At 40.2% G+C, this 26,169-nt stretch overlaps 2 protein-coding genes and 1 long non-coding RNA gene across 7 annotated transcripts in view; 2 read left to right on the top strand and 1 right to left on the bottom strand.

The window, feature by feature from the left end:
• Positions 1-1,545, top strand: part of LOC422270 — a 9,256-nt gene extending 7,711 nt beyond the window's left edge. Inside the window, exon 7 of the mRNA XM_040699591.2 lies at positions 284-1,545. Coding sequence (XP_040555525.1) covers positions 284-292 — 9 coding nt within the window. The 3' untranslated portion in view covers positions 293-1,545. The remainder of the gene's footprint in view (positions 1-283) is intronic.
• On the top strand, positions 855-26,169 carry ZNF711 (zinc finger protein 711). Of its 5 annotated transcripts, none has more exons than XM_040699589.2 (10): positions 855-3,063; positions 8,602-8,740; positions 10,362-10,466; positions 11,478-12,008; positions 18,356-18,514; positions 19,796-19,942; positions 20,532-20,669; positions 22,112-22,159; positions 22,730-22,873; positions 23,338-26,169. In XM_040699589.2, the coding sequence occupies exons 3-10, from the start codon at positions 10,388-10,390 to the stop codon at positions 24,513-24,515; spliced, it is 2,424 nt and encodes an 807-aa protein (XP_040555523.1). In that variant the 5' UTR covers positions 855-3,063; positions 8,602-8,740; positions 10,362-10,387; the 3' UTR covers positions 24,516-26,169. The 5 variants fall into 5 exon arrangements, with proteins under 5 accessions (XP_040555523.1, XP_040555524.1, XP_040555520.1 ...); XM_040699590.2 differs by lacking the exon at positions 855-3,063 and adding an exon at positions 5,582-5,732 and having other exon boundaries at positions 22,730-22,765; XM_040699586.2 differs by lacking the exon at positions 855-3,063 and adding an exon at positions 5,582-5,732.
• On the bottom strand, positions 4,777-11,596 carry LOC121110609. The gene is made up of 5 exons (XR_005859356.2): positions 11,447-11,596; positions 11,235-11,331; positions 7,656-7,733; positions 6,446-6,586; positions 4,777-5,154 (listed from the first exon to the last, which is right to left on the bottom strand). It is a non-coding gene; the product is annotated as an uncharacterized LOC121110609 (long non-coding RNA).

Genomic DNA, 26,169 nt, shown 5'->3' with positions numbered 1-26,169 from the left:
TGCTTGGAAAGGGGCCTTCAAAGGTCATGTCTGCTGAAATGTTTTTAAATATTTCAAAACCTGCTTCAGTTTGTGTATACAAAGTTTAATACATTGTTGTTTGCATAAAAATAATTTTCCAAAGCTCTTGGTGAGTACACTTTCTTAAGAAATACAGAGTTGTATGTCCAGATTCTAATAAAGAAATACATAACTGTAGATTGATTAGATACAAAATATTTTAGAAGCAAGTACACTAGGAAGTGTATATCATGCTAACAGTTGAATTCTAATCTCTTTGCAGAGATACTAATACCAGTGCTTCCTTGATCTGAAGTGTCTCAGAACGCTGCACGATCAATGAATGAGCAATCCAAACGCTGAGAGATCAGTAAGGCCTTGTGTGCCTGGATGCAGAGAAAATAGTAACTCAGAGAGAGGACTAAAAGTCATTAAAAAAAAGTGTAGAAGATAATTATAAAACAAAACATAATTATAAAACTATTATCCAATTTATTTACTGTATAATTTCTGAAGGTTTAACTTTTTTTGGATACCTGATTTCACGGTTTATACATCTATTTCTAGCAATTACTTAAATTGTTGCACATCTGTTTGGACAGAGATTTTTGTGATTAACTATGTCGAGTGCCTAACTGACAAGTACCTGTTAGAAAAAGCTGCCTTTTCTCAGAGGAAACTCATAAGAAAGAAGAAAGTCTTCCCAGAAATTCAGTATGAGAGCTGACAAACACACATGCTAATCACCATTCTTCTTTCATTGCTATGGGTTCAAATCTATATTAAAAAGAAAGAAGTAGTTGCATTTTTCCTTATTTCTCAGGAAGGCTTGTCAAAGACAACTTCTGCTGAGTATAGTTTTTCCATTTGGCTTTCCCATTTATTTGTGATGTTTGCTCCACTCTATATCATGATCTCTATCCATGTACTAGTGAGCAATGGTTCCTAATATAATGTTTTTAATAAGACCATGAATTTCTCTGACTGAAATTATGGAGATTCTTCAGGACATTTCAGTGTGTAGAATCTATTGTTCCCTGATACACATTTGTTGTTTTTTTTCCCCCAAAAAAGCCATTAGTCAAGGAAGAAAAGCAACAGATTTCATACAAGCTTGAACATTTATTAAAATCTGTATTCTTGCGTACTCCAGTATCCCAAAGAATGAGGCAAAAGGGAAGGAAGGTTCTGTTGACAGGTGTAGCCACCTCCACTGACACTAGTAGCATTGCACAAGTGTAACCACGGCACTTAGGTTCTCGTTTTCTTAAGATGCATCAAATACTGAAATACTGGTTAACATAGCAACATGAGCCCTGCAGCCCCTTGTTTCTTTTTCACCTTATCTTACTTAGTCACCTTGTTGAACCTAACAGCTCACTTTTTGTTGTTGTTGTTGTTGTTTTCATTAAAAATACAGTCTTTCTTTGTAACATCTTTTGTGAATAATGAAAATAAATGAAGCTATGGACAATTGACTGCCTAAGTCAGAAATAAAGAAGTATTTCTAACTAAGTAAGAAATAAAAGATACTGAAGTCCTGAATATCTTTCCCGTTTTCCAAAAAGGCTCAAGCACATTATTTTAACATATATTCTAAATTCGGAGTATTTTCTTTAATGTTAGGTGATGTGCAAAACAGTATCACAAAATAGAATCTTAAAGTCTTTAGAAACGTGAAAATACTGCCACTTCTTGCTTATAAATCAGAATTCCCTCCTTGCAACCAGCTTCATGGCTTAGTTGCATTGTGGTACTTTCTATGCTCTCCACAACTGTCAGTTATTGCCTCAACTATATTGGCTTTCCTGTGCAAGTACACTGGTAGAGAAGCCAGAAACCTATCTGGACCCTTTCCATTTTGCTTTCTTTTCCTCAAATAAATAAATAAGTAAATGTAGTGAATAGATTCAGCTTCCTAAACATGGAAATATGGCTCCAAAACTGGCAGTTTTTTCATAGCTCTGTAACTTAGCTGCTGTCCTGACAGCTAAATCTCCAGCCAAATTTGTTGTTGTTTTTGTTTTGTTTTCTGGTAACAATCTAAAGTGGGTAGGTTTCACCAATTTTACTTCTACTACTGTAAGAAACCAGTAGGCATTTCAGTCTGGGCCTTGAAGATATTGAGGGCAGATTTGTAAATTGTTAAATCACTGAATGATGGAGTAATTTTTCATGAATAGCTGAAAATGCATTCACCAGAATTCATTGAAAAAGAATCAAAGATTTTCTGAACATGGTCTGCTTGTAAACCTGCATTATAATGTCCTCTGAGGCTCTGCACAGCCGAGAACAATGCCTTTACATGTCAGCATTAATAATTTTCTTGCTGATTAAAGCACAAATATAAAATATTCATACTTTAACATCCACACAATCAGCTTGAAGAAGCATCTTGTCTCACCAGAGGATGGAGCATGGAAGAATTACATTACTTTTACTTGTGTGACTGACTGTCCTTTCTATAGGCACGTTCAGTGAAAGTATCCTACTAATGATCCAGTTCCTTTTCAGTTTCTATCAGAAATACGTGCAAATATTTGTCTGTCATCATTTGAATCATAACAGAAACTGTGGTGTTTAGATCCTAGGCTATCAGTTTAAGCTAAGACCCCAGAAAGGCAAGTGCAAGTGTATCAGAATTTTGTCCATGAAATAATTTTTCCATCATTTTTAGCCTCCAGTAGTGCCATAACTAAAAAAAAACCTCTGGTTGCTACTGACCTTTGGCTCCATTCACCAATCTGTGGGTAACTGTAGAATTTGAGTGCTTGGTTTCCTATTCCACCTCTCCCTTTGCAAAGAAAAAGGAGAAAGAGATGAGGCAATCCTGTCAGATATACTTGGTGCTGGCAAGAGAAGAGCTATCTGGAGGCATGTGCTCACGCTGCTTAAATTTAAAATGAAATTTTCACAGAGAATGAAGCTTTCCTGTTCAGACTTCTCCGTTCTTTGTTCTTCAGGCAAATCAAGAGTTGCAGGACATCACTCAGAGGGATAGGCAGTGCTCCTGTTTTGCTTAATCGCTCATGGTCAAATCATCAGTGTTAACGTCAGGCAGTGGTATGTAAAAGAAAAAAAAAGTGAAGGAAGTGCTTGAGATACTGTGGTGTCATTTAAAGTAAGCATTACAATTCTACATACCTTTCTGATTACATCATCATGCTTTGGATGTCTGCCTCTTACCTGAAGAGCCAAGAAGCTCCACAGTTCTTTGGAATGTTTGTGTTGTTAGCTGAAGGGCAAAGGGCAAGTCTGGTCTTCTGCTAGTTATGGTTATTATGATGTGCTACTTCCCTGTCAGGTATAAACATTCTGAATTGATGTACAGAGTGGTGTTTTGGCTTTTGTATATTCTTTCTGATTTGGTGCTGTGACTTTTGATGTTTGGATACCCGTGATCACTGGTGTCTTAGCTTTGCTTTGGTGTGATGGTGGCGGCTTTCTTGCTGCTTTTTTTTTTATTCTGTGCTCCTGACCAGTACTTTCTTTGTAATAGCTCCCTTACTCTGCAGATAATGCGTGTTGGTTCTGATGCTGTATGTTGTGTCACACTGTTGGCGGTAGCCTTGTTGTTGCTTGTCGCTACTTTTTGCTGTGAGCTTTCCATCGATATTTCAGAAGGGGGAACCCAGCACAGATGGGATTTTGTTGAGGAAAAGGGATAATTGTCTCTGTTTTTTTTTTTATTGTATCACCTTGTAAGATGTTCTCTCTCTCACTTTTCCAAGTATGCAGTTTTATGATTACCTTTTTAGTTATTTTTCCACTCATTCAAACATCTTGGACATCCCATTAGACTTATAGGCAGCTGAATCCCACGGTCCATAAACAAAATTCATGTCAAATGTAACTGTAAAGGCAAAACTTTATAAAACAAAGATTCATTTCTTTGAGTTACTTATGTTCCTGTTACCTATTAAAAAAAACAACAGTTGATTATTATGTCCTTAATGGTGTTTGAAAGCTGACCAACTCAGTGCAAATATATGTTGAAAACAATTTGTGCACCTATTTAACAGGTTGGTTTCGAAATTAGAGGTGTGTCTACGCTACGGTACCCTTAGCTTTGAGCAGAAGCAGCTTAGAAGAATTCAGGTGTACAGCCCATCTGGGTCAGTCGGAGAATAGACATGATTGGCTCCCCTAGATTTAAAAATCTGTGCATATTGTAAGTGTATGCCATTTCCAGGTGTTGAACAATTTAGTCATGTGGGGACTAAGATATATTTATTCTAGCAAGATCCTACGGATACTGTAACACACTGTTTTGCTACATCTTGCAGTTAAGACAAAAAAAAATGCTACCTAGATGGGAATTGAATCCACATTGCTTAATTTGAGGCAAAAGTCCACTATGTGGACAGGGGGAGAGTAAGTTTCCCAGTGGTTCTAAATCTAGTTAAACATGGACATTTTAGTTACAGAATGTAGGTTTCAGAGACCTAAGACTGAGATTTTAGTTCTTATTTATTTTTTAATACTCCATTAAGAGGCAGATTGTGTGGGTTTTGCATGTATTTTATGTATGTACATAGTGTTAACTATAAGTGGATTTCATCAGTTTAATGGTCAGCTGGATGTGATAAATGCTTATGGCTTACACTTCCTTAGGGATGAGCATCTTCCATAGGGATGAGTTCTCTTGAAGAATTTTTTTATGTTGTTCATTGCTGGACTAGCCACTATTTTACTAAGAGTACTGCTTGGATGGAGATTGGCAATCATGTGGATACACTGAAAATAATGAAAAAAGTGATGCTGTTCACCATCACATCTGTGCCTGTAGTTTCTTCCAATTTATTAGCAGGCAAGGTTTTCTTATGTTAGTTGTATTCTTGAGACTGTCATATGGGCAACAATGTATTTTAAATCCCCCACACCCATGGCTTTAATATTGCAGTGCTGTATGATCCTGTGGTGAGGTCCTTGCTGAGGTACCTTATTGGTTGCGGATGAGGACAGGGGTGCTGCACCAGGTCACTGGGATTTCTGATGCCCGTTTGACACTTCTTGCGTCCACCTGTGCTTTTGTATCCTCTTTGAAATGTATATGCAGAGCTGGAAGTGGCAGCCAACTAAGTTAGAAATTAGGCTGGCCTTCCCTTGTTTCAGGGGAGAACAAACGCCCCAATGCGATGCTTTCTCCTGTGTCTGTGGGAGACGAGAAGTTGTACTTTTTACCCCGAACTGCGGTGTGGCAGTGCCCGGCCGTGACCCCGGGGCGCGGAGCCGCCGTCCCGTCCCGCAGTGCCGGGTCCGAGCCCCGCGCCGGCCGGCCGTGAGGGCGGAAGGAGCGCGGGCGGCGCGGGACCAGCTCCGAGGCGGCTCCCCCGGCCCCAGCCTGGCGCTCGGCCCGCCCGGGCCCCCTCCCCGCTCCCCCCGCCGCGCACAGGCGCGCTCGGCGGCGCGGGCAGAGCGAGGGCAGCGGCCTCGGCGCGGCGGGTGCGCCTGCTCGGCGCGCGGGGCCTGCTGCGGCGCGCAGTGACGTGCGGCGGCCGCGGCGAGGCCGGCGGCGAGCGGGCGGCGGGGGGAGGGGAGCAGGCCGCGCGCGCTCGCGCCCCGCCGCCCGGCCCTGCCTGTGATTGGTGCAGGCCCGGCCCTGGCGGACCCGAATGCCAGGCCGCGGCGGCGGCGGCGGAGTCCTGCGGGCCGAGGCCCCCCCCTCCTCCCGCCGCCCGACACCGGGGCGCAGCCCGCCGAGAGGCCGCCCGGCGCGGGGACCCGCACAGGTGAGCGGAGGCGGCGGGGCCGGGGACGACGGAGGCGGTTAGGCCGCGCCCGAGGCCTGCGAGCGGGTCCCCTACGCGCCGGCCCCGCGGAGCGCCTCGTCGTGCCGCGGGGCCCGGGCCGAGCCGGGCGGGCGGGCGGTGCCCGCGGGCCGCGCGGCCCTTTGCGGGCGGCCAGAAAATGGCGGAAAACAAAATGTCGGCCGGCGGGGCGGGGAAGGCGGCGGCTCGGCGGGACAGGGGTTATCCCCGCCTCCCCGGCCCGCCGCCGCCGCGGGACGGGAGCCCGGAGGCGGCCCGGGGCGCGGCCGCGGGGCCGCCGCGCCGAGGGGAGCCTGCGGGCGGCGCCTGTCCCCGGGCTGCGGGCGGCGTCCCGCGGGGTCCTTTGTCTCGGCGGCTCCGCGCTCCCGCTCCGCCCTCAGCCGCCGCCGCGCAGCCCCGCTGCGGAGCGCGGGGACCGGGCGCTGCCCACCGCCGCTGCGGGCTCCCGACGCCCGGCGGCGCGCCCGGTCCGCGGGCACGCGCAGCGCTCCGTAGCCCCGGCGCTGCGGTGCCGCCCTGCCCTGCCCTGCCCTGCCCTGCCTGCCCCTCGGGCGGGAGCTGCCGGCGGGGATGAGCGTCTGCATCCCTAATCCGTGCGGCTCGGGCGGCGGGACGGTTTTTCGCCGTCTTTGTCATTTAAATGTCCTCTTGGATAGGTGATCGCAATAAAGGACCTTAAAACGGATACGCTCGCTGTAACACCCGGTCTTTTTGTGCAGAGGGTTCGCGCTGTCCTCCGTGTTGCGTTCTGAATTGGCGCCGTCTGTTCCGTCTGTGCCCGAGCAGGACGTTTCTCTTTCTATTTCTGTGGGTTGCTGCATTAAAATTTGAGGAGGAAAACACAGCTGAAATATTTTTAAGGGAAGATAATTCTCTTTTGTCGATATTGAACTCGAATTTTAAGAGATGGGGGAATCTGAAAACATCTGGTTTGAATTTCTCAGCTACATCTGAGTTTGTTTACTGTGTTACATTGGAACACTCCTGTAGCTGAGCTTCAGTTTAACCAAATGTCACGTGCAGCCCGAGAGGATCTGCAGCTCCCGGCCAAGTACGATGCTGTGTTTTATTTCATCATATGTAAACACGACTTAAATATTAATGAGGAGAATTACACTATTCCAAAGGAGAACCTAAGGGCTGACCATCAGGCGTGCGTTGTGTGAAAATACATCGCAGTACATCAACATGTATGCACACAGTGATGGTAAGCGTGGTAGTCCCCAAATGCCAAGCATTAGCTTTGTTGTATGGTGTATTGCCTGGTCACAACTGAGGTAGCATGCTGCAATTAAACCAACGAATATGTTTCTGAATGTTCTAAAGTGAAATTATTTTATCACCTGAGGCTAATGAAGCATTTTGCAGCATTTTCTTCTAAATACATAAAGGAGAGAAGGGAGAGGAAAAACTTGATGTCATAATAGGTTCATGGAGGAGAGGTGTGCATAAACACAGGGCTATGGCAGAGTCCAGAGTTGAGGCTTTCTGGCATATTTCTCAATGCCCTTTTTTAAAACGTATGATTGGAACATGTCTTCTGTAGTTGTGTGGGTGTGAAATGCAGCGTACTACAGAAGGAAGCTGTGAAGAGCCATAGTTCATCCATGTGCTGTGTTTTTGTGCTGCTTATAAGAATAGGGTTTGTGTGGATACGTAGCGTGTGAAATCATCTGCGTTGCTGAGATCCGTGAGGGAGAGATACCAATTATAGCAGAACTGTGAGCCTTATCTGTTAATTGTCCAAGCATTAGCAACAAGGGGTCTTCCTGCTGTCATTGCATTCCTTCTAAATCCAAAATTAGGCATAAGGAAATCTCTGATTTAATAGCTGGTGCTGCTCTGCCCTTTGCCTGCACCGAGGGATCACGAGAGCGTACTTACGGCGCTTGGATGCCAGTTGCATCAACCAGGGTACAGCTCTGCACGTTGCCTGCCAGCACAGCTTTGTCCATCTCGGTTCTGAGGGCAGAATTTAAGATAGTCGTATGTATGCCCGGGGGCTGCCATCCCAGAACTTTGATCATATTCCCGTTCCTTACTGGGAAAAATTATTGAGTGATGATTAGTTTTCTTTGCAGAAATTTAAATTAAAATCACAGTCTGAATGTTCAGTGTAGCGCATTGTATAATGTATTTGAGCCTCTAAATTATATAGATTAAAATTAATTTAAATTGCTTGTTAAGAAGGAACAAAACCCAGGGTATTTCTCCTGTAGCCTCAGACTGGTAGTGACCTTGTTCCCTGAGGGTAGGGACTATGGTTGGGATATTGGAGAGTGCTGCATTAGTTCTGAAATCACTCCGTCAGATGAGCTGTTTATGGTCTAGAATGGTATCATACCTCGTATCAGCATTTGTTAATGATCTGAAGAGTTTGAGGTGCTGTGGCCGTGATTTAAGAGTGGTTGAGCATTGTATTGAAGTTCTGAAGCTGCTCTGTGGTTCTCACACCGGTGAATGAGTTGGAACTTGAAGCTAGAGATTTAAAACTACGTTGAAATGTGAATGTTTGGGTGCATTGTGTTAGTTACGTTCTCCCCTGCTTTCTTTGCTGGTGATGTTTGACTTTTGTGTTCGTAGTACTTGTTGGTCTGTGGGAACAACTTACCCTGCTGCCTGTACCTTCAGAAATGATCGTGGGGGATTGTTGTAGAATAAATTCTGTAGGAAGAAATACATTCGTCTTTTTCCCTCTCTAAGAATTTGCATTGTAGATTTCAAGACAATTTGAGACAAGTAGATTTCAACTGTGCTGCGGGGAAAAAGTGTTAAAAGGGTGATGCTGACTCTGGGTGATAACAGTTCTTTGGTTCTTTTGTGTCCTCAGTTAAGTTGGAGCCTCCCTGGGGTGGAACGGTGACTGTTGCTTGAAATCTCCATGTTTGCGGGCTGCTTCCTCACCTGAGGATTTCAAGAGTGTGAAAGAATAACCTCTGCTCAGTTCCTTCCTTGATAATGAAGATACAGTAAGCATGGATCGCCCTTTCCACATTTTTATTTTATCTGCTTAAGATTGGTTGTTACTGTTTTGTATTTCTTTGCATTGAACTGGGAATCAGAAGCCCCTGAGCATTAAAGAGCCAAAGTAACAAAGCAGGTGTGAAAAACAAAAGCGAGGAAGCTAAAGATGTAACAGCAGGAATTTTCCAACCGGTCAGTGGGTCTGCTCTATCAAAAGCTGTACAGGACTGTTTTTACACCAGAGGGATGTTGCAGATGGCTTTCTCCTGGCTGCAGAAATGAGGTGGCACAGAAGGGATAGCGCTTTGAAGATCAGATTTCTAAAATAATGAGATAATTTTGTGAAAGTCATCAACCAACGTGGATAGCGCTGGGCCGGTGAATGGAGATGCTGGTGCAGAAGTCAGGTCAGCACTGTTGTTTCTTCTGCAAAGCCCTGTGGCAGTGGAGATGCTGCAGTGCTGTTTCTTACACAGGGCTCCTGCTGCTGCACTGGGTAGCTTTGCACTGTGCGTGTGCATCTAACTGCACATGGCTGCAATCTTCTGCTAGGTCTTGTGTTGGTCTGTTTTTTAATGGTACAGAGGGGCTCATGCACAGCCACTGAAAATCTGCTTCAGCACTTCTGTTCTCGTAAATCTGGTGCACAGGGCAGCTTTTTTCAGAACTTAACTGCAGTGTAACGTGTTTAATGAAATCTACACATGAAAAAATTGATACAGGTTTGAGATAGCTGATAGATAGAAAATTGTGAAAGAATCTGAACAACTGCTTCTCTCGGTGCAGCTCTCTGCTTTCCTCGGCACACTCTGCCCCATGCAGCCATCTTGGCCAGCCCTGATAATTTGTTGAAAGGGTATGGGGTAGAGCACAGGTGGTTCTTCGTGCGTGGCTGCTGGTGCAGGTTGGTAGGGTAAGGCATGAGGGTGGTCATCCTGCTCAGGTGACTTCTGATTATTGCTTCTCCACACTGTCAGCTGTGGTTTATTTCCAGTAAAGGTAACAGTCTTCATGGCAAATTTCTGCTTCTGGATAGTAGTTACACCTAATCAGGTTTATTGCTTTGTTAAATGCATTACATGTTTTGTTAGGGTGGTGTGATGCTACTGCTAGTATTGCTTGTGAATGTGAGCTGTTACTCTATGGAGAATGACCTCATGACACTGCAAAGCTTCATATTCAGTTTGCGGTGGGGAAATGGAAGGTTGTGACATTTCTTGTACTTACTGCTCCTAGAAGTAAAGTCTAAGTCTGTTCCTCTACATGTTGAAGATGAGCAAAAAGTACTTCGTGTTTAATTACACAGATTACAAACAGAACTGTTCTGGGCCAGCCAGTAACCAGAGATTTACATAGAAAAAGGACTATTAACTGTTTGATTTCGCTTGCATGAATAGTTCTTTTGAGTACTGCATGATTATTTACAGATGGAAACATTTGCAGGATATTAGGTCACAAAGCATAAAGCTGTGGGAAGAAAGCAAAGTGAGTTGTATGAAGTGCTGCTTGTTTTTTATTGAACTTGTGGATAAATATTTTTCTGTTAGTCAGTGTGAGACAGGAATCCAGTAAAGCTGACGAACACAATGGTGCTGTGGTTAACAAATTCTGATTTTGCTTTTGCAGTTATTTGTGAATGAATTTAACTGAATATGGATCCGGGTGGTGGAAGTCTTGGATTGCAAACACAAGAATCCAAAATGCCTCACGCCATGATTATGCAGGACTTCGGTAAACATTTTATCTGTTAACAATAAAGTCATGACTGTCTTTAGGTTTGCTGCATGTTTGCAAGTGATTTCAAGATATAAAGTTGACTAATACAACAATGATGTTTGCATGGCTTTTTGGAGAAATTTCAGAATACAAGATGATGTATAGTGAGGCTTCGTATACTTTGGTCACTCATCTCGAAATAGTCACCTATCCCAAAAAATTGAGGAAACTTCACAAAAAAAAGCAACCCAGCCATCTGTGGTTCAGAGTGCTCTGGATGGGACAGATGTTGTATGGAGTTCAGTGCTTTTGTAGTGTGTGCCTCTGTTTGAAATACCACTGGCCAGCTGTTACATCTGCATGCTGGTACAGCTACAGCTGAGCTTTTATTGGTTGCTTTGATTACTGTCTTCGGTTCTCACTTAGGAGGTGTAAATGAGGTGGACAGTAAAGTCTTTCTGTGTCAACAAGTAACTTTCTAGGTAGGCAACAATTTACAGATGTAACTGAATCTGTAATTAGTTAATGTCTTTCACAAAGTAATTGCATTTGCAGTACAGTGTTGAATAATTCTACTATTTTTTTCACTCTGATAAGTGAATGTTTTATTCATTACAGTCAATTCTGCTATTTCAGGGTGCATTACAATAATTCACTTTTTTTTTTTAATAGAAAAGTAGCTTTCAAATATGACTGACCAGCTTTCTGCTTCTAGCTATTGATTGCAGTGTGGCAAGTTGTTGGAACTTGTGCTATAAATATGGCATATGGTAGAATACTTACTTTTATCAAGGCCCCTGCAGTCTGAAGAGTCGGAGTCCTGTTGTTGTGTCACCAGTGAATGTATTGTTAGCACATGGACTACTTTGAACAGTCTTTTCTGGTGAAGTGCAAAGTGTAGATTGTTGAAAAATAACAGATTTACATCTGTGTTTACCTCACCTACGCAATTATTCTGTTCCTTGGATAAACACTGCTAATGCAATAATTTTAACCTTTTTCTCCTCATTCCTAATTGTTCCATAGTGGCTGGAATGGCCGGCACTGCTCATATTGATGGAGATCATATTGTTGTGTCGGTCCCTGAAGCTGTCCTTGTTTCTGATGTTGTTACTGATGATGGAATAACTCTTGACCATGGCTTAGCAGCTGAAGTTGTGCAAGGACCTGACATCATCACTGAAACTGATGTTGTAACAGAGGGTGTCATTGTTCCTGATTCTGTTCTGGAAACTGATGTGGCTATTGAAGAAGCACTAGATACCAGTGATCATGTTCTGACTTCTGATCTAATAACAGAAGCCGTTAGAGTTCCTGATCAGGTGTTTGTGGCTGACCTTGTTACGGGTCCTGATGGACATTTAGAGCACGTGGTGCAAGACTCCGTGTCAGCAGCTGACTCACCTACAATGGTCTCGGAAGAAGTCCTTGTAACGAACTCAGATTCTGAAGCAGTCGTTCAGGCAGCTGGTACTGTTCCTGGCTCTACAGTGACTATAAAAACAGAAGATGATGATGACGGCAAGAGTACATCTGAAGACTACTTAATGATATCTTGTAAGTTAAACAAAGGTAGATATGAACAGGAGATTACCTTAAGTAGAAGTGGTCTAGTGGGGAGGAATCACGTTAACTGGATCCTTGCTGCACTCTGTACTGGAGCTCTCCAGTTAATTCCTTTTTATTCTTGTTGTCTGGATTTGAGTTTGCGTAGTGAAAATAGTTATCACTGATACAGCAAGGAAAATAATGATCTTCAAGCTGTTGAATGTGTATGCTTCTGTTTCTGAAAATAATATTCCCCAAAATTAAGAGAAACATACAAAAGTTAAAAAATTACATACATTTTGAGTAGGCAACTTTTTTTTTACATACAGAATTGTAATACTGTAGGTACTGTAATAATGTAGGTTCACAAAACATAACGCGTTGGGTTTTGTGAGTAGAATCCAACAAAGAAGGCAGCTTTTTCAAGATACCGTACCCTTTTTTTTCCTGTTGTCTACAACACATTGTTTGTTTAGCTGAAAATAATAATAGCCATTTTCTTGCATGTTGTGCTGTTGTGGACACAACTTGACATTAAGGAGTTGAGTGCATTAACTGATAAGCTTTCTGTAAGTGAAAGGAGGCTGCCTACTTCACTTTCCACATGGCATTCAGACCCTGTCCAAACTTTTGAGGAAGCTGTATAGTTACAGACTGTGCGTTGAACAAGATCTATTAGAAGGGTTAGTATTATGTTTCTTCAGTGGTTAAGTTATACTTAAGATAGCAGTTTTTGCTCTTACACACAAATTTGATAAAATACGATCGTTTTTTAGATTTTTGGTTTCTCCAAGTTAGGTATTGCTGTGTCAGTACATCAGAACAGATTTTATTTTGTCAGAACCAATGTGCCTTGTGTTTATTAAAAGGATGCCGAGTGCTGAAGTGTCCATCCCTTCACATTAAGCTCCATTTGTTAAAGATTTCAGGGTGTGACAGATCAGTGTTTGTAATGATTTAAATATTTCATTGCATGAAATACAGCACTTTTCATAGTACTTCTGCACAGTGTACCTCTGCTATTTATTTTTCATTCAGCATAAGGTTACCATTCTGTGATTTCTATAATGTCACACGTCACTAATGGGAGTTTGGTAAAAGAGCCAAAAGAAATCCTCAGCCTAAAAGCAAGTTAAACCTACAACATGAAAAATCCCATATGTTTGTGAATGAAGGAACGCCGTTCTTACAGTCAGTTGTTTCACTGAAAAAATTCCTCCTTTCTGACAGAGTACTTACGATGAGTTGTATTCTGTAACCGTGGTATTTCCAACTGCACCTTTGTAATTGTAAGTAAAGTCGTCTTTGGAATTCTTGTTAGATAGATATGTGATTTGACTGTAGCAGTCACTGTCCTTAGACAAGAGCATCTCAGCCTTCAGTAGGTTACCTGGTGACCCCAGCTGTAGCTGGTACGTACCGGTGTTGTCAGGTGTGCTCAAGCCTGGCCATGGCTTTTCCAGTGTTTCAAAGCCAGCCTGAGACCCAGATTTAAGCAAATCACGTCTGCGTGTCTGTATAACTGAGATATGTCTGGGTAATCATGGTTGGAAGCTACATTATTAGTCTGGAATTTTGTATGAAAGTAATCAGGTGCATATTAAGGCGGGCTTTTGCCTCTGTGAAGTTTTGAGGCTGTTGTGCTGTGTGCCAGCCAGAACTGACAAAGGATGCACTGTTGGTTTTTGTTTTCTATCATTTCTTCAGCAAAGGTGAATCAGTCCCATACAGTACATTGGTTGCACGTTTTCTGTTTGTTTATTTTCTGTTTTATAAATTGGCCATTAATCTGTTACGGTTCTGAAGACAATCTCTGTGTACAGTAAATAAATACATCAGTTTAACAAGCTTTTTAAAGACATTTTTCTTTACTTACATTTTTAATTTCAAGTGTTCAATAAATATTGTAGAAAGTTAATTTTATGGTGTAGTTCATTTTAGGGTATATTCGTAGGCTTGATTAAGTTTTAACTTAGATCACTTCAAAATATTAAAGACTCATAATATTGCTTACCTGTCTTTTAGTGAAATTCAGAAGCTGAAAAGGGGGAACTGTACGCAGTGTGACAGTGGTACCCTCGGGAATATTCCAGCTGTGGACCACATTGTGGGGAACTTCTAAAATATTAGAAGTGTTTTTTGATATTTTTTTTATTTTAGACTGTAGAGCTGAGCTGAGTGTTCACTTAATATTTTAGCTTATTCTTTTGCTGGGAATTTTGGCTTAAATATACTGACGAGTAGTTCTTGGCACTGTCCCAGAGCTGATGAATTCAGCTTTTAAAATCAGCTTTGCAAGCTTAAGACAGAAAGTGCTTGGTTTTGATGCATTTATGGGGTGTGCCGTGGGATATGCACAATCCCCCTTTGTTAAATCTCTGGAATAGCTGCTGAGAAGGTACTTGTTTCAAAGGAAATAAATACAGGGTGAATGCACATGGTATGATCATACACCCATCCATCTCCGTACTGAGATGTGAATACAATAAGCAGCGCATCCCATTTTGCCGGGGTGGGATTAGCACAGGTGTAGCTTAAAGCATACCCTTTTTTCTTTTTCAGGTTTGCGATATTCAGACCCACAGGGGATTGCCAGCTCCCGACCCGAGCGTTGGCCCTGCATGCACTATGTTGGTGACCTCATACCCACCAAAGAACAACTCTGGAGCTGGCCTTTAGGGGTAAGGTACTGTCACCGCCGCCTCCTTTTTAGTGTATTGCAGTACAGTGTTAAGTAGTTTGCTGAACATTTTAGTATTAGTGCTCCTATACTGTGACCAACGGGATATAAAATAAGTATATCAGACATTGGAAAAATATGAAAAATTGTAAAACCACTGGACTTACCTTGCCCTCGTGTTATTCCTATGGGCCCCTATGGTGGGTGTGATATCACCAGCATAGTGCATGCTGAGGCATCACGTGAACCTGGAGCTGGCAATCCACGGTGAATCTGGACATCACACACCTGAAAACAGCTAAGGTAAGTTTAATATTAGAAGCGTGCTGAGTTTTCCTTTAAACCTTGTTATTCAGGAGGATTCAGCATATATTCATAAAAGTTTTCTGTTGTGCTTTTTCAGTTAATTTTATATGACAAGATAATAATATGTAGTGCTTCTAGTGGATGAGTCAGATGTGGAAAACACTTTCATATTCTTCCATTGACATAAAGTAAGCGTTCCTGTTCCTGGGAACTATCACTGCAAAAAGGCATCAGTTATTTTGATGTTGTTGAGATACCAGTGTGCAATTAAGTCCTATCGCTTAGACCAGAGAATATTTTCATGGCCTTTAAAGAAATTCTCATGTTTTGGAACTTGACGAAGATTATATGTCCCGCTGTGTTGTTTTTTGCTGATTTAAATTTGTTTTTAAATAATTGATTGAAACCAAGTTTAGTTTGCATAAGATGGCAATCTAAGCAGTATCAATTGTTCAGCCAGTGTCTTTTATTGCAGGGACTTACACAAACCACAGCATCTTATAAATGGTGGTCTGTCAGTAGCAGTTCCTCAGCCCACTTGGTTCTTCTCAGATTTTCTTATTTCACTTCTCCTTTCCCAAGGAAAGTGACTTCAGAGGCCCTCCATACGCAGACTTCCCTTTGTTTCTATAACTTTAGCTTAAATTGTAGAGACTACAGGTCTTAGAAAATGCACAGAATGGTCAATGGTGTGGGAGTCACTGCTGCTTTTAAAAATGCTGTGAGTTTGTCCCTCTAAGATTGGATATTATCCTTTTTTTTTTTTTTAAGAGCATTACAAATTTGAATTGGTGAAATACAGCATGTAGGCGTGCGTGCTGCACACACTGCACATAAAACGTTCCTGTGTTTTCCATGTGTTTTACACTAAATTTTGGGGTGAAAATCCTTAATCTGATATGAAAGTTAAAATGGAAAATTTCTTATTTTATTCTTTCTGTAATCTTCTTGAGTTGCAGTTGATGTCATGGTAAGGCACTAATATTGTGTTTCACCTGATACATAGTCATCCAACTTTAGTTAAATAGTTGGGAATGTTTTCTGTGAAGGAAGGGTACCACATGTAACTGATGGCTCCTCTGCTCGGTAGGAAGTTGCTGTACTGCTTCCAGTACTGAAGTACCTATTTTCTATGTGAAACTGACACGTTATGTTTATAAAATGCATGAGTTTAGAAAAAGTTCATATTATTTGAAGTATGGATTTGAAAATAACTTTTCTACCCCTTGCCAATTCTAAGATTACAGTGGCAGCATGCGATTAGTGATTTTTAATCCCCAGCCTTTAACTTCTCTTTCTATGTTTTGGCAGCGTATCTAGTCATATAGCTATTCATACAATCACCCCTGCCTTGCACTGTTAGTTACCTCTGATCCTTCAAAGACTTGTACATGCAGTGGGAACGTTCCTTGTACTAAAATTGAACGTGTGTGTTATTCTGAAGGATGTGGATAAGTTGTGGCTTTGTTGTTTGTGATGTGGATACTCTGACTGTTACATTGCCCTGCAAGGTAATGTGAGCGTAACGTACTGCATGTCAGATTTTAACAGATAAGGGATTGATGGTGGTGGTGTTCATTTTAGTAGTTGTAGAATGTTTTTAATTACAAAACAATCTTTTTTTTTCCTGAGGGTAATTTTACGTTATTTCCACTGATCCAAGTGGGATATGTTGTGGCATTTCAGTCTGTTATTTACAGAAAGAAACAACTCAGGCCTAGGATTCTTTTATATATATATATATATATTTTTTTTTTCCTGTGTTTATCAAAATATAAAATTATATAAAATGTAATATTTAGAAGTTTTAAAATGAAATAGTTATTTATGCTTACCTACTTTATACCTAGTTGTGCTCTCAATAACTTCTGTACTCTTCTGATGCAGTTCAAAATTTCTGAAGTAAAAATAAGGCTCCTTAATGTGTGGATGGAAAATGGTTTAACTTGGATGTTTTTTTTCCGTGGAATCCTGTCTGTGAGTGGGAAGAGCTTAGTGTGGGATTGCTGTGGTGAATTCAAGCCCTCCTGCGGGAAAGGCATCTTGCTGTTTTTGTAATGGGTTCTGAACCATCTCACACAACTGCCTTGAGTATTAAGAAAAGCCTAAACTAAGTCCAGTGTACCTCAGTACACCAGGCTGTAGCCTGAAGTAGTTAAAAGCAGCTTTTCGAGGGCAGATATGGCAGCACGAAGTGCAGGAAGCTTAGAGGGGCACTGGGGAGCGCTGCAGCATCCCAAAGTGAGCCATCCTTTCCTCAGAGATCTGGGCCCTCCACATCCACATGGAGTACGCTCACGGTCCTAGTCATGAGGCACTGTTTTCACATAAGTGTTAATTTACTTTTTTTTTCCCCCCCAGTATTACACGTGTTATGTATGCAGTACATTGCAATGTCCATGAAATGTATTTAACTCAGGTTTTGTTCACATTTTGGGGGATTCATCCCTGGTCAGAGGATGTCTGTGGGTGTTATGTAGGCCTGTGCTGGCTGTCTACAAAGGATCTAATTTTGTCCACTGACAGTAGTGTGGTGGCAGTATGCGTGTCAGAAAGGTCCTTGGTTCACTGTCCTGCATGTTAGCAACTTGGGACATATATATATGGAGATCTTTGTGCATGCTCTTCTTAGCAAAACAGTCTTTCTTCTAAACTTCTAATGGTTTGAATGTATTTTTTGTTGAATATGTAGGCCCAAATACATCAGAGTAGCAAATGTGTACACATAAAGGAAGAGAAGTCAACTTCAGATAGTATTATTTGGATTTACTTTCGCCTCATCTTTCAATCAGCTGTATGCTATACAATAGTCTTCAGTAATTGGTATGTTTTCAGGTGGTAAAATTTGATAAAATCAAAATTTATTTTAGACTGAAGATGTAGTGAAATTTTTATGCGTTTTTCTGTCACTGGAGTATACTCAGGAGATACCACTCTTGATTAGAGTATCTACTACTAAATCTTAGTCTCCAGTATTGTAGAGTAGTGAAGCTACTTGGAACTCTTGTACTGTAACAGGCAACCCTGGGGTAGTTTTTCACATTTTTATGGAGATATGTTTGATTTCACTTACTGATACATTTTTGCTTCGACAGTGTAATAGTTTCAGGCAGAACTGTGCACTTTGATGACCAGCTCCCTAATGTTCTTCACTTGGCAATTCATGAAATGGTTGCAGAGTTGCAACAAAACGAGTATTGAGCTTCTGGAATTTCTTTCAAGTACCTTAAGATGAACTGTTTTGTAAAGACCCTTTATATATACAAAACTTTACTATACGTGGGGATAGTAATGGTGAAAGTCATGCTACTGGTAACTCTCACATATGACAGTGTGTTTGAACCTCATTGTTACTCTCTTATCTTTACAGTGGATGATGTTGGAGAAAAACTGGACCACATAGGAAGCACTCCCTTGAAAATCAGTACTGAGGTGACAAATGATGAAGTGGCTAAAGATGATGGGTTTGGTTCCGAAGTTATCAAAGTATACATATTTAAAGCTGAAGCTGAAGATGATGTTGAAATAGGTACCTCTTTAAATTCTGTGTTCTTTTCCAGTAGTATGAAGAGGTGTTTGTGCGTCTTAATATCTTCTAATTCCCTGACAGGATTGTTCGTCAGAGCGATGTTGGTAGGGATTGCCCATATGCTGATAATACTCAACACATTCATTTCAGGTTATTTTTTGATAAGCAATATTTATTTTCAGTGTTCAAATGTCATTTGTTTATGACCAAGCCCCAAATACAGAAGTGGCTGAACAGCTGCATTTTTTTTATAGATACTTATTTTCTCTGACTTTGCAGGACAGAATGCTGTGAGTAACAAGTGTTCTTAGTAGTACTGTTACTGATAGCATTGGTCTCATTGTGTGTCGGTGCACTGCAGTCTGTTGTTACTTGGAAGAATGTCTGAGCCACTTTTGACAAAAGTTATGAAAATGAGCTGTGGTAGTAAAATCACCTGTGTTTTGTCACAATGTGGAAAAGTAAAAATAGAAAAATAAGTACTGAAAAATGATCAGTAGTTTTGGCATACTCACTTATGTATACCAAATGTAAACTGAGAATCAGTGCCCAAAAGGAAGATCTGGCTTTGATTGCCTCTGTGGCACTGCTCATCATTTCTCATTAAGTTTCCATTTTGCTCCCACATTTTTTGTTGGATTCCTTGGTTGTAATTTCAGCCCTCATAAACCTAAGGACCATGGGGGTGCCTCTGTGTCTTCCCTCAAATTCTTCATGGCAGATGATGCCAATCAGAGCTTTGGGGACCATATAGAAATTAAAAGTGGAAAAATAAAGTGTTCTTTATTAACACTGAATCCAGCAAGTCCAGTTAAGAGTGAAACCTCTGTACTGGGGACCAGTATGCTGTATGATCCAGCTTGACTTTAGAAGTAAGACAGTGATATTTGTTTGATGGTTCATTTTTGCTGATTGCAGTTTGAGGGTAGTATTATGGGAGCATAGTGCATATTGCTGCTTCTTGTTCTAGCTGTGTGATATCATACCCTCCTACATGGACTTACTGGACTGATGTTTTGGATTGGTGTTAGTTCCACTGTCATATAATGACCAAATTCCTAAATTTCTTAAAAGTTCCTCTTATCATGCTTGGGATCTGACTTCTGTTGCCTGGTGATGGGGTTACTACTATGTTAGTTTGTCATTTTGGATGCCATTGCTTTCAAAAGCATGAGTTTTATACAATAGCTTTGTTGTAAATAAGGAATACTTTGATCTGAACTTAATGTCAAGAATGGCTTTGTTTACATGCACTTAAGGTGTTTGACTTCTTTTTTTAAGGTGGGACAGAAATTGTCACAGAGAGTGATTTTCACAATGGACATTCAGTAGCTGGAGTAATTGAACAAGGAGGTGTTGGTAGAATGCAGCGAGAAAAAATGGTTTACATGGCTGTTAAGGACTCTTCTCAGGAAGATGAAGATATTAGTAAGCATAATATGAAACGTTTTTGTTTCTTGTGCTGTTTTGTACAACAATATAAGCATCATTCTCAAGGACTTTTTAAATTTTTCTGAAAGATTCTTCAGCCTGAAGTAGTAGCAAACTAAGTTCATCTTCCCTAAAAATAAAGAGCAGGCTATAATTATTGTAAAATGATGTGGATAAAATGCACTTTTTTGTACCGTATGCCATCATTGCATTTCTATTAAATTTAACATGTCCATGGATGAAGTCAATGAGGTTAGTTGAATTTCTCTTTTTTTTTTTTTGACCTGTTTTCCTGTGTGAGTTGCCATGTCTAATTCTCTTTCTGGCAAAGTGGCAAATAAATGTCATCATTTTAAAATCTGTAAATTTGTATACTTGAATTTGTATTTGTATTTATTGATACGTCTTTTCTCTCTTTAAGGAATGTCTGAATAAAGTTATCCCCTAAGGGAAGGTGTGGCTCTAAATGCCAGAGGAAGAAAACTAATTTATAACTGGTATCGATAAGAGTAAAATCAAATTAAATGCAGGAAAATTTAAAATGTGCAGAATAAAATTTAAGATGTATTCTTCTCCTTTAACTCAGGCTGTGCTGAAATAGCAGATGAAGTTTACATGGAAGTTATTGTAGGTGAAGAAGAAGCTACATCACTTCCAGACACACAGCTCGAAGAGACTGGTGTGAATAAAACTTTTGTTCCTGTTGCTTGGGCTGCTGCTTACGGTAGGAATCTCTATGCTTATTTTTTGAAAATCCCTTTCATTATTTTTTTCCCAGTCTGACTTCCAGAATCTGCGTGCAAATGTCACCGTTGGGTGGGGGTCTGGGGGCAGCTCCTTCAGGTCTTTTAGCAGTGTCAGTCAGTGGATAATATAAATAATATATAATAAAACGCTTGAAAAGTTCTTTTCCACAGAATTCACAGCCTTTCACATGTGAAGTCCTTGGCTTTTTGCAATTTGGATAGGAAAAAAAAAAAAACAATCTCATTTTTGTAGTGTTTTTGTTTTTCTTCTCAATGTTAGCCTGCCTAGCAGTTCTCATATTATTGTACTAGTTGGCTGTCTTGCGTGTAATGAATGGATCGCTATATGTTGAGTTATATGAAATAGGAAGGAAAGCTGTTTGGAGAACTTTGATACCCTTGTTCTTAATACCAGCTCACTTGCACAGAGCGTGTGGGTTTTTTGATCATCAGTGAAGTCATCTGTTAAGGATTTTACAAAAGCAAGAATAACATAAAGTATTTTATATTCACTAGGAGAAAGGGGAAGTACCTTTAAAAAATAGAAGAGATGTGTAAATTCATCCCTGATAAGTTCTGTTTATGTAGCATGTTTTAAACCTGCTAGGCCTTTAGATCATAGATGAATATATAAATAAATGAATATATAAATAAATACGTCTTCTGCAGCCATGTTTCAAATTGTAGAAGTAACAGGATATATTGCAAATTCTGAATATTCTCTTATTTCAGATTTGTTCTTTTCTAGGATTTTGGCATGTTAAATTTATATTAAGAGTATCAGATCATCAATGGCTTATAATTAAGTAAGGAAATTAGATGGTTTAGATTCAGTGACATTCTATTTCTGAGCACAATGGCTGGGCTTGATGAGGTGGTTGCAAAGCATCAGGCTTTGGCATGTAGCAGTAAACACTTTCAATCCAAAATGAGGAATACACTCTTAGTATTACTTCTCCATCTCATAGAATAGGAGAGCGGAATGGCTGGTAGGGTGGAATTCCTTTTATCTGCCAAGTTACTCCATAAGGACAAAGTACTTTGATCTCAGAAACAAATTGTGGATTTCAGGTCCCCCCATTTCTAGATGGACATGAGGTTTTTTATAAGGTTAGAACTTTCCAGAAACAAGCTTATTACTAGTGAGAGGCAGGAAAGACAGCATAGTAAGCATGCAAGCACATCTTCAGCGATGTGTACTTTTATTGTGTACATTTAAGTACTGACAAAGATGCGATCTTTATTTCCTAGTGCACATAATTGCAAAATACTGAACTGATGTGAACTGCACGGCTCACTTTGAACAGTATTGAGCTGTTACTTATTATTTGAGTTAGTTTTCTCTCATTCTTGGACTTTCAAAACCATCATCTTTAAAAAGAACTTTAATTTATAATGACTAAAATACCATTTTCTGCAGGAGATGACAGAAGACTACCCAGAAGATATGAAGATGGTCAAGCGGCAGGTAAGGGCATGCAGATATGCTGTGTAGAGCTTTACAAGTAACTTAGTGTCTTTCAAAGACTATATATTAATGCGTCGTAGTTCTCCTGATCAGAGAGTGCAAAAAATTACCTATAAAGCATAAGCTGAAGATCTGCATAGTATTTCTCTTCTATTTTGAAATGAAAACAATTGTGTAAGTGTTGTGGGCCTTCAGATTGGGTGGGGAAGTCATTGGTTGTGTATAGTTTTGTAATCAGAGCAGAGATAATGCAGTTGCTAGGAAGTAAAATCAAGTTAAATAGGTAAGAGAAAGTAACCAGCATAACCTGTCAGAAATTAATATTCTGAGAATCCAAGATAGCAAAAAATGTACTTGAAAGTTAATAATTGTTCGAATGGTTAAGTTCTTGAGTTTGGCCAACAACAAAGGCAGTGCTTTATATTGGCACTTTTTAAAAACATGTTCATTGTAGAGGAATGGGTGATCTGTTTTGTTTTAAAGTAGACATGTTGCTGTGCAATTCCAGTCATCAGTCCCAAAGAAAATAATTGTTTAAGATTTTTTATGGTGTCTAATTTTTGTTTCTAGGGAATAACTTGGATACACGATTAGAAAACAAAAACGGTAATGCAACACAATACCTGCAGATTTGTGATAGCATTAGCACTAATAGAGTGCTAAAACAAAAAACCAAGAAAAGGAGGAGAGGAGAGGCCAGGCAATGGCAAACAGGTAAACACTGTATGGTTATGTGTGCTCTCACAGAGTGGCACTTACTCCTTTACTATTCTTCTTTTTTTTTCTTTTTTTTTCCAAACTGGTTCAGAATTAAAAATCTAAGTGGTGATTTGCGGATTTCCTGTGTCCTTCCCCCTCCAATTCTGTGCATAGAGAATGTGGTAGGTTTTGCTACTGAAGTTAGCAACTTAGCATTGGTGTAATCCGTTTGAATGTTGCGAGTGATTAAAAAGTAATTGTGGACGTACTCACTGTACATGTGATATCACTTACCTATCTGAGCAGTTTCTAAAACAAAGCTATATAAACTGTAGGTGCTGTGCATTGGTTGTTTTTAAACTACTGATCTCTTGCTGCAAGTGTAAGTGCATGAATCTGAACAGCAGTTGGCTGATTTAAAACTTCTTAATCAGTAAACTTGTTTCCTTCATAACTTGTTTTTGTTTGTTCAAAAACAGCTGTTATAATAGGTCCTGATGGACAGCCCTTAACAGTTTACCCTTGTCATATATGTGGGAAAAAATTTAAATCCAGAGGATTCTTGAAAAGGCATATGAAGAATCATCCAGATCATATGATTAAGAAGAAATACCAGTGTACAGACTGTGACTTTACAACTAACAAAAAAGTAAGTTTCCACAATCATCTGGAAAGCCATAAACTTATAAATAAAGTTGATAAAACCCACGAGTTTACGGAATACACAAGAAGATACAGAGAAGCAAGCCCGTTGAGTTCTAATAAACTAATACTGAGGGACAAAGAGCCTAAACTGCACAAGTGCAAATATTGTGACTATGAAACCGCAGAGCAGGGGCTACTCAATAGACATCTACTTGCAGTTCACAGTAAGAACTTCCCTCACGTATGTGTGGAGTGTGGGAAAGGATTCCGTCATCCGTCAGAGCTGAAAAAGCATATGAGGACCCACACTGGGGAAAAGCCATACCAGTGTCAGCACTGTGTCTTCAGGTGTGCTGATCAGTCCAATCTGAAAACTCATATCAAAACCAAACACGGGAATGACTTGCCATTTAAATGTGAGCACTGTCCCCAGGCTTTTACAGATGAAAAGGAGCTGCAGCAGCACACGGAATTGTTTCAAGGGCATAAGACTCATCAGTGTCCACACTGTGACCATAAGAGCACCAACTCCAGTGACCTGAAGCGACACATTATTTCAGTTCATACAAAGGATTTTCCCCACAAATGCGAGGTATGTGAAAAAGGCTTCCATCGTCCATCAGAGCTCAAAAAGCATAGTGAAACCCATAAAGGTAAAAAGATACATCAGTGTAGACACTGTGACTTTAAAACGTCAGATCCTTTTATACTGAGCGGGCACATCCTCTCGGTTCACACCAAGGACCTGCCTTTTAAATGCAAAAGATGTAAAAGAGGATTTAGGCAGCAAACTGAACTTAAGAAGCACATGAAGACCCACAGTGGAAGAAAAGTTTATCAATGCCAGTATTGCGAATATAGCACTACGGATGCGTCAGGCTTTAAACGACACGTAATATCAATACACACAAAAGACTATCCACATAGGTGTGAGTATTGCAAAAAGGGATTCCGTAGACCATCAGAAAAAAATCAGCATATAATGAGGCACCACAGAGAGGCCATAATGTAATATATGATGTCAAGAAGGAAGCAATTTAGAAACTGTGTTACGATAATTGGGGAAAAAAAAATCTCATGAACTGTTTCTCCTGGTTTCAAAGCTCGATATTAAATCATAACTTTACATTCTTTGTATTAAAAGTCTTAAAAGTATTAGGGTTGACAGGGGATCTCATAGCCCTATGATTGTTGCTTATCAGAACCTGAAGAGCACTATAGAATGCAGAAAGATGGATGAATGTCTTAAATTTGCAGAAAGATGAGTGAATGTCTTCAAGTAATAGTATTACGTGTTGTTAAGCTATGGAAGACAAAAAGAAGATGATTGTGTTACCCGTTTTGTCAGTGAGAGCATTTGTCTCCATACTAAAACAGTTCAGATACGTGACGGGATTCTTCACAGCTGGTGTGCTGAGGCAGCTGGGCCTGGCTTCGTGTGTGGTTCTGAGAGGAGTATTCGTCGGTCACTCGATCATAACGTTTGAAATTGTGCCTGGAAATTATATTCTAGAACTGGTCAGAGTTAGGGGGGGGTTGTCCTTTTTTTCAACAAATACAACATTTCACTGGGAGGCTTTTTGGTTTCCTCTATCAGTTAGGTCCAGCAAGAAATTTGTAATGATTTTCAAAGCTGCTAACCTATTTTATTGCAGGATACAATGATAAAAACACAGCGTTACGTTATGATCTCAGAGGTGGTGTTCTGGTGCTAGGCTTCAAGATGTGTATGTACATAACTTCCCTTTTTTACCTGAAACTACGGCTGAATGTTGTTCAGTATGGCACATAAAATTAAGTTTGAATCTGACTCTCTATTTTTTAAGGATGAAACGGATGCAGCTGATAGTGCTGCTACTCAGCACTACGTTTTTTTCTCACTACTTTAAGATCTCAAAGTACTATTAAAAAGAAAATTGAAAAAAACTATAGTTTGTTTTTAATTAAAACTCAAAGTACTTAGAAGCTCTTTAGGGCAGTGTTCTTAACAGGTATGGCTATTGCCCTGCCTCCTAATAGGAAATTTTCAATATAGACATAAAATTGCACCTTTTAATCAATTCTTAAAAAAAAAAAGAAATCTATACCGTGCTATAAACGTGCATTTTCAATCTGTAAGAAAGTATATATGCAGTATTTAGCCAGAGAAATATGCTGCCACTAGAGTTTGGAGATGGATCTTCAGTTTACAGTGTATACATTTAAAATATGCATCCCTTTAAACAATGCTTTGTGTTAGCATGCTGCAAATCCAATGGCGCTTAATATAACGAGCTGGTCTAGGGCTATTTAATGAACAACCTGTTCATAAGTGTTACGCATATAATGTGTATTTTTTACTCTTTTTAGTTGCTTCATGTTTGCACACAGCTGTTCACATGAGAAATTGTAACTTCATGCTATATTGTGGCTTTGTGTTTCAGATAATGTTCATACTTTGTTTTTGCACCAGATGAGAATCAGTTCCTTGAGAAAATTTTTTTTTATATTTCTAAACTTCAGGAAGTGAAATTTGGGAAATCTCTTAGAAAAATACATGTTTTATGTGGCTGTAAAAAATGATGTACACGCTGTAAAATAAGATTGTCACTGTGTGGGATTATTATTTCAAAATGTGTTACTCATCGTAACGGGCATACAATAAAATGCATCTCTTGCACTCCAAA

Source organism: Gallus gallus, chromosome 4 (assembly GCF_016699485.2).
Source record: "Gallus gallus isolate bGalGal1 chromosome 4, bGalGal1.mat.broiler.GRCg7b, whole genome shotgun sequence".
Taxonomy (NCBI): Eukaryota; Metazoa; Chordata; class Aves; order Galliformes; family Phasianidae; genus Gallus; species Gallus gallus.
Note: the sequence above shows the minus strand (reverse complement) of the source record. Positions and strands in the feature narration are given on the sequence as shown.